The sequence below is a fragment of the Cyclopterus lumpus genome, chromosome 17 (genome assembly GCF_009769545.1).
Source record: "Cyclopterus lumpus isolate fCycLum1 chromosome 17, fCycLum1.pri, whole genome shotgun sequence".
In the NCBI taxonomy this organism is placed as follows: Eukaryota; Metazoa; Chordata; class Actinopteri; order Perciformes; family Cyclopteridae; genus Cyclopterus; species Cyclopterus lumpus.
In genome coordinates, this window is record NC_046982.1 from 16,163,414 (window position 1) to 16,171,750 (window position 8,337).

General features: G+C 42.1%; 1 protein-coding gene across 3 annotated transcripts; it reads right to left on the reverse strand.

Annotated features, from left to right (window-relative positions):
- LOC117746515 (phosphatidylinositol 3-kinase regulatory subunit gamma-like) lies at window positions 1-7,268 on the reverse strand. 3 transcript variants are annotated; one of them, XM_034555699.1, is made up of 10 exons: window positions 6,931-7,268; window positions 4,755-4,869; window positions 4,555-4,653; window positions 4,257-4,437; window positions 4,029-4,145; window positions 3,758-3,897; window positions 3,465-3,641; window positions 3,272-3,346; window positions 2,976-3,146; window positions 1-2,865 (listed from the first exon to the last, which is right to left on the reverse strand). In XM_034555699.1, the coding sequence occupies exons 1-10, from the start codon at window positions 6,983-6,985 to the stop codon at window positions 2,592-2,594; spliced, it is 1,404 nt and encodes a 467-aa protein (XP_034411590.1). In that variant the 5' UTR covers window positions 6,986-7,268; the 3' UTR covers window positions 1-2,591. The 3 variants fall into 3 exon arrangements, with proteins under 3 accessions (XP_034411590.1, XP_034411589.1, XP_034411591.1); XM_034555698.1 differs by having other exon boundaries at window positions 3,758-3,900; XM_034555700.1 differs by lacking the exon at window positions 6,931-7,268 and adding an exon at window positions 6,023-6,544 and having other exon boundaries at window positions 3,758-3,900.
- Window positions 7,269-8,337: the final 1,069 nt, after the last annotated feature.

The window sequence follows — 8,337 nt, forward strand, 5'->3', positions numbered from 1 at the left end:
TAAGTTGACAAAACCCTCATCAGTTTATTGTCTTTCAGCAAGAAAAAGGTCAGGATCTCACATTGCTTAGCTTCACCCGAGGAGTTTCCTCAATCCCCCAGTGGAGTTATATTTTTATAAGAGGCTTAATCACCCTCCTTCCATAAACCAACCTCAGAAATACATTTTACAGTTTCTCTGTACAGAGTATCTATTGTCCTCAAACTTGAAAAATGTGCCAAGTTCAACATGGATTCCTTTGCTCTTAAGCTATGTAGGCTGCATGTCATGAAAAAACATTCATAGCTTGAGCAATGCCACAGTTCAAGTAATGGAGGCAGGATACTTCCGGACCTCTGGCAGTTCACACAAACATCGGAGGCCACATCATACCAACACCACCAAAGAGAGTGCATTTTTGTGGCAAATGTCATCCTCTCATAACAGCATTACCTTCACCACCATCATCATCATCATCATCATCATCATACATTGCAACAGTAGAAATACTGTTGGATTGCACTTTCTTCAAGCTTTCATCTTGTGGCATGTTTATAGAAAAAATATATATAGAATACAAAAAGGTTATACTTCTTTGAGTAACAGAATATAACATACAGTACTTCAGATTATGTTTTGATCAGCACATCAGCAGGTGTACATTAATTGCCCTCCCCTTGCCCAACTGCAATAACCAGACTTAACAGGGATGTAGTTTTGCTCACTATTAAGTGCTTTGGTCAATGGGTATAACATTGAGTATGCTCTTACAATGGTATTCTACAGGATGTTAATGCTACATAAGTGTCCACTGTATATGAATGTCTGTTAAGAAAGGGGCAAATTGTCAAGATGCACCACGACTTTTCACATATTCACACGTGGCATTTACCCAAAAAACGGTTTGGTCCACCAAACCAGTATGACGGAAACAGCCTGTTTACAGCACCATTTTCCCCCTCACAAATGTACTAAGTAGTAGTAACGCATTTCTCATTCACGAGAACACAATGGGACATTTTGAGCACAGAAAATATATTTTACAATAAAAAAAAAATCATATTTTTTTTAGAGTTATAATAATAGAGAATTATTTAATTTGAGTGAACTCAAATCTATTTTGCGCTCCACTGTGTTTCCTATTATCCACGAGTGCGCCTCAGTTTTACTCATTTCCACTCTCAATGTGTGATTTGACACTAGTTCAGTGTTTCTCTTACTCTCAGCATCACTGCTCTGCGTCATAGATGTGTAAAGAGAACTGGATCTAGCGGTGGAGGCAGTGCTCAGGTATTTCCTAAGAAAGAGGCTCAGTGGCACATGACACAAAAAAAGTTTCACCTCCGTGTGTAAAGTTACCCGGATCTTCCGGTGGACTTTTACAACTTTTAGGACCTAAATTATTTAAACTTCCCACTGGAAGTCTATGAGAAACAATCTTTCTCGGCCCCATGGCGTCACGTGACAGAACTGGAAATTTGTAATTCCTCCGTTTGGCCACTATGTTGATTTGCTTCAAAGCCTGGCGCTCTTCCTGGGGCCTTGCGCTGTGTCTTTGGATTTGCTCTGCACTCAACTTGACAGAATGTTACATTATGCCACAGTGCATTTCTGATTGGCTGTTGCGTCTGATTGTTAGTATTATCAGTTGCTCTGGGAGTAGGGAAGCACTGGGAGATAAGCTTAGTTGAAGTGGTTTTGGTGACATTCCGGGTTTTATGAACCTTTGTTAATTACTCTTTACTTGCAGCCGAGCTATCCTGGTAGGTTGCTAGCTAACGTCTGCCATATATGAAGCAGCTAACGAAGCTACTTGGCTTTTTTGTGATTGCCAGCTACGCAGCCAAAGCATTGTGCAGAGCCCTGAATATGTATATGGCTAGCATTGACAGGGCATTCTTCTTACAAAATTAGATGTAGCACCCGCTGCCCAACCATGTTGTATTTTATGAAATGTACACATCGAGAGGGCAAATGTAAAAGAGGTTATTATTCTATGCTTACGTGGATATTAGCGAACAGGTAAATACATTTATTAAGGAAAAAAAAAAAAAAAAAAAAAAGCTTCTTTTTTTTCTTTTGCTCAAAGATAAATTTTCTTTACATGATAAATATTGTCTTTCCAAAATATAATTTATGTGTTCCAAAAAACTTTTTTTCTGTGCTCACAAATTGCCATCACACGCTCAGGAATGAGGCACAAATATAACTCCATAGCAACCAGATATATTTCTAAACTATTGGTCAGATTTTCAGAACTGAATACAATTTACCTCGAGAAATGGACATCTCTAGCAACATCAACTCGGGTTGTCAGTCAAAGTCAAACAAAGGTGCAGCACCTGATGTCAGTGAGCAATTTTCTGCTTGTCAACATCCCTACCGAAAAGATGTCCATTAAACAAACGGCAATAAATGAAGTACAAAAAAAAAAAATTATTAAAAGCTTAAACAGTCAAGCTGACATTCAAGTTCCAGTCCCACTTCAATCTGTGAAATCCCATTCACAGAAACGATGGAATCACTGTAGTGCAAAACTTAACACGATGCACCTCAATGCAGTCATTCTCGCAGGATACAGTAAACATGTCCTTTTGTCTCTTTCCGTTGAATTACATTTCTGGCGCGGCAGGCGGGAGCCCCGCTGTGTGTTTTGGAGTCTGTAAGAGTTTGTGTTCATCTGCGTGTTGAGAAGGCGTGGCTGCAGCTTTTGCGTGTACTGGATGTGACAGCCGAACATCCAGGGCGTCATTGTGTTGCGCTAAGGAGTGCAGGCGATAGTGCAGGACAAGGTCTTTCAGTGAGCAGTGGGCGTCGTATGGCTCAGCAAAGCCGTATCCCTGCGGTGTGCTGTAGATCATACAATGCTTCACTTCTTCATTCACGCTGTAATACATGAAGAAGAAAAAAATGAATTAGCATCGGTGTGCGTCGCACAATTATGACGCGTAATAATAACAATCTCAAAACCGATCCGCTTTCCAAAATATACTCACACAACAGAGCAGGCGTAGCATCCCTGTTTGCTGCTCTCGCGGATCAGGAACGTTCCAGGAGCCTTATCTTGAAGCATCTCCTCGGCCTGCGTCCGGCTCAGTTCGCCAACAAACCAATTTGTCTCATCCTGATGTGGCAAATTCTTCTCGTCTCCCTTCAACACGTATGTGCTGAAACAAAGAAGAAGCAAGAGTCGTATTGTAACACATCCGTAACAATTATGTTAAAAGTGTCTCATTTATAAGTTAAAAGTTGCAATGTTCAACGTTTCCAGACAGAATCTTTTGGTACTTACTCATCAAGGCTGTCACTCAGTATCCCCAGCCAGTCGTTAATGCGTTTCTGCCTGACGCCTTTGTGATTAAGCCAGCTGTAAAGAGATGTGGAAAGAAAGGTTTCATTTGGATATAGAATAGTTATAAATCACAGCGCAGCGACCAAAATATTCTCCAAAGATACCACAGACAGTATTCTGACAATATACTTACTTAAGGTACAGGTCTCTGATGTTGCGCAGCTGGATGATGTCAGGCCGCAAGCTGTTAATCTTCCTGTCCGTCTCTCTGTAGTCCTCCACCTGCGTTCTCAAGTCATCCTCCAGATGGATTTTGCTCTCGTATATCTCCCCAAGACGGCACTTCAGCTTCTCATAATTGATCAAAAAGCTAACAAGGGGAAGTAAAGGTCACAGGTCTGAATACAGTTCACGAAAAGGGTTCAACATGCAGCCAAGTTGAACTACATTTAGGGACATTCTTTAGACCATGATGTAATGAAGTACCTCTCCAGATCTTTGTCGGCTCCCTCGGACTGATTGTTCATCTCAAACTTTTCTCCATAACGCTCCTGTTCGCGACACTGCTCCTCAAAGATCAGCATTGTCTCGTTAAAGGCCTCAATTGCTGTTCGCTTCATCTGGATCTCCTGGCCCACAAACAATTCATCCACTTAGAAAAGACTCAGGACTGATGAATGTAAATCCTACTGTTTAGAAAAGTACTAATGTCTGACAGCCGAGAACATCAGGACTCATTTAATGAGTTGGTTTTTACCTGCGAGGTCTTTGTGAAAGCTTCATAAAGACGATCAAACTCTTTCGACTTCTCTTGATAGTGACAGTGAACCTCCTTGAGCTTTCTTCCAGCCACATCGACACTGTCCTCTTTCACCTGAAGTAAAGAAACACCACTTAATATGTACAATTGATACTCCTCCGTATTAAACAATGATAATTTTTACGGTTTCAGACTCTTGAAAATAAAATACCGCTGCTCACTGACCTGCTGTAAGCGGGACACAGGGTGGGTGAGCATTAGGTCCAGTGTGGCGTTGTACTCCACCAAAGGGTGGTGCTGATAGTGCCAAATGAGCTCCACCACCGAAGTGAATGTGAGGGGGTCGGAGAAGCCATACTTCCCATCACACTGGTAAATCTTGATCAGCTTGTTGTGTCCGTCTTTCCTGAGAAAGTGAAGCGTTGTGTCGCACGTTTAGAATCTTCACGTAAAACTAAAAATGCAAACCCTGTTGGTGATATTTGTGGTCGTGCTTTTATAGTTAGATTATGTTGCTGCTTACCTTAACGTCAGCGTAAAGTCTCCTTGTAGCTTTGTGGATGCGTCGCGCACCAGAAACGAGCCGTCGGGTGTGTCTCGGAGCTTCTCGTTCACCTCATCCCTGAGGGGAAGTCAGTTCAAGGTTAACAAAGCTAACTTTTCCAATACGGTAAACAACCAAACGTACAGAATGATGGCATGTTTAAACTGAAGGTACTTTACCTGGTTATGTCTCCCCAATACCATTCAGCGTCCTGCAGCGTGTATGTAGGTGGTGAAAGGCAGTTGTTGTTGTTCATGGTGGAGGACACTGGCTTTGTTGACCTGGGGGGTAGAGCTACAAGCAGAAGAGAAAGACAGTTAAAGAAAAGGAAATGCAAAGGATCGGGACAGCAGCGATCTATCAGAGAATGGATGGCATCGATCTGTTATGCGATCAGGTGAAGTACTGTAAACATGACTTTTTCAATATTATGACTATCATTCAAGGATGTCTTTATATGCGTGTTTAGGTAATGCAGTGTTCTGAATGTATCCCCCCCCCCAACACAACACACACACACACACACACACACACACACACACACACACACACACACACACACACACACACACACACTCTGTCACACCCCTTGCTTGATGGAGCCTGTCAATATCTTAGAACAAGCCCAGGCATGTTTCCAAGAGATATCACTTGCCAAATAATTACTCTGTGGTCAGCACTGAAAAGGAAATGTGGCAATTAGTCCTCATTTTCTCATTTCTATCAGTCAACAAATGTGAAACATGTTTTTCTTTTATTATTACAGAAATTCTAAGATGTATGTTTTCAGCTGCCTGCTACTCTTCCAATGCAGATAAAAGTCCAACTTCTTAAGTTTGCTGCAGCCTCTGGCACGGACGTGCACGAGAGGCATTGAATACACCATAAATCATGTTATGAGTCTCTTGGACCACTCCTCACATTTTAGAATGATTGCACGCTCGAAGAAACTAAGTTTTCCATCAACCTTCAAGAAATAATATCTGTGAGTCTGGCTGAAAGACTAAGCGTTTTCCTAAAAATGAGGGCAAACCGCATCAAGAGGTGGTGTAGGGCGATATATTTCACTGCAGGACAAAAGTGCCTTTCATGAGGCAGTTAAGGAGAATAAGAGCACCCTCAGAGGAGAACATGTGGGTTTCTCCCACCATCCGCTCGCCTCTTTTTCTGACCTTAAAATAAACAAAAGGCAGGTGCAGCAGCACAGTGGCCTGCACAAAACGTAAAGCCGAAGCTCCTGAACTCAGCAAAATTAAATCCGCACACCTTCCCCTTTCCGTCTCCTGCCAATAAACTCCACCGGCTTCCAAAAAAAACCTCTCGCTCGCATACCAGTACAGACACGAACAACGTCATTAAAGTATAGAATAATAAATAAATAAAAACAAATCATCAAATCACGCCGTCGCCTTGTTTCGTCTGTGTGTATAATTCATAAAAGACATACCAGTCAGAGGGGCATCGCCACAGACCTCATATAGGAACAATAAAGCGGACCTGTAGTGTTGTTATGGTGTGTCAGTAGTAACCACTTGAAGTCCACACTCTATTGCATCATATCAACTGCAGTTATCAATAACAGACACGCAATCATTAAAGTGCGATCCTAACATTATGGTGCAATTTTTTGATGAGCTGGTGTCAAATTAAATGAGTTGTGGGTGATTTTTACGATAAGGCATATATAAAAATTAAAAAAGCACCGCAATTAAAAAAAAAAAGTGACGCACACTGCGATGTAATAACTCGGCGGTCAAATGAAATAAGAAATGAAGAAGAAATGAAGTGTTCGCGAGTTAAGTCATGAGACGAGCTGTCTCGCCTGCTTGCCTCTAGCCTACTTTCAGAGCTAGCACACAAATTAACCACGGCTGGCTGCAGAGGAGAACAAAGCGGTCGTTTCATGCGGCGCTTATTAACGCGCCCTCAACTGCTTTGCCCTTTTAAAATGCACTCTTCACATTGTCATCGGCATGTCGGGAAAAAAACGGGGTTTGATTCGCGTGGAGATGCGAAACTGTCATGCATTTGTGTCCCAAGTTTTTGACATACGCGCCGGGACAAAAGAAAGCCACTGCGCCTGGTCCACCGAAAGGTATTACGTAATTGGCAAGTGAATTGCGCTATGCATGCCTGGGCAAAGCCACTGGGGGAGCTCAGCGCGCAGGACCTGGCCATTATAACGTTGTTTTTTTGTTTTTTTACCATCCCCTGCACAGCATTTGTCAGATGTCAGCTTTAGTAAAGACGTTACACAAAGCGACGCATGCAAAAGGAGAAAGCAGGAAAACGAATAAAAGGTTTTTTTTTGACCCCCCGCAGATCAGACAATGGCTGCCTTTAACCCTAACTTACCTGGTGGTGCTTGATCCATTTCGATGTAGAATAAACCTTCGGGAGGATAAACCATTCCTGATTCAAAAGAGTAGTCCAGGTTGCTGTTGCTGTCTTTACGCGTAAATTAAAAACAAATAAACGCACGTTTCTTTTGCCGCAAGTGTAGACTACTTCAATGCAGTCGTAAACGCCACGTCCTACATGGATTTGGACAAAAAGAAAACTCCTTTGATTCCGAGTTCATGAAACATCCCAAAGTCCAACTGTGTATTCTCAACATATCCTGTACAACTGAGGTTATTTTTGGACAGATGGATTATCACTTCTTGCCTTCTTGCTGCGCGGCGGAGCTCTACTTTACTTCATCTCGGAAGTAGAGCGACTTTAAAGGGCTGTTCGTAACATCATCTTGGCGCAGTCCAACTGACAGTGGGGGAGTACGACTTTTATCGCAGATCTCACCCTCATGTAAAACATACCCAGTCAAGTGTATGCCTCATAGTTAAATAGAAAACCAGACTTTGTGAGTATAATTTACAAAGGAACATTTTAATATGTGAATTCCACTCACATATAGTTAGCTCGTGCCACATTAGTTACCCCCGACGTTGTAATGGTTCATTCCAGACCGTTTCATTCAGCTCTCCTCAAGCTGCACAGTTACAAGCTGAAAAATGCCTTTCAGAGCATGAATGGAAATCGAAAAACCTAGTTTATTAGCTTGAATCGTTTAATGATAACACAACCAAACGTATAACTTAGACGTTTAAATACTTTCTTCAACTTGGAGATAATGCATTTTCTGACACTTTACCTTTGTCCTAGTGTACTGGTCAGTGAATAGGTTTCAATAGAATGACATCATGCAATAGATTCTATGATAATAAAAGCGTCTTCAGCTGTTTGGCATCCACAGAGCACCAGACTCTAACCCCTTTGTCTGAGAGGTGACGGAGTAGCCTGCGTATTTTACATGTGTGTATTATATTCTTGTTGAGCTTGTCAAACACGTTCAGCAGCAAAATATGCAACAGAATTATTGCTGCTCTGACATCGTCCAGATGAAGACATGATAGGTAATAGCCGGTGTGTTAACATCAGTGCCTTGAAAATCAATGTAAGGGCATAAAGAATTGGAAAATTCAGCTGTTTCTATATCTTCATGTGGTATAAAGTATCATGCTTACTATCCCCATATGCATGTTGGATGAATACATGCGTTGTTGTTCGTCCATGACACAGAATGACGTTGTGCTATAAATTTAAACAACCATGGCCTCTGCCACCAGCGGACAGAAGTGGCTGCAGGGAGAGTGAAACAAGGCCTGCATGGTCAGAAGTCTGTCTCTGTTGGTGTCCAGGCGTTTATGTCCGGCCCCCTTTTGACCCGAGGACAGAGAGTCAGGGAGGTATTGCCTCCAGCAT

Coding starts and splice junctions, on each gene's coding strand:
- LOC117746515 (XM_034555698.1), bottom strand. CDS start 6,985: ATGGTTTATCCTCCCGAAGGTTTATTCTACATCGAAATGGATCAAGCA. Junction 3,901..4,028: donor CTTTCACAAAGACCTCGCAG/GTAAAAACCAAC, acceptor TTTGTGGGCCAG/GAGATCCAGATGAAGCGAAC. Junction 3,147..3,271: donor CTGAGTGACAGCCTTGATGA/GTAAGTACCAAA, acceptor TCTTTGTTTCAG/CACATACGTGTTGAAGGGAG.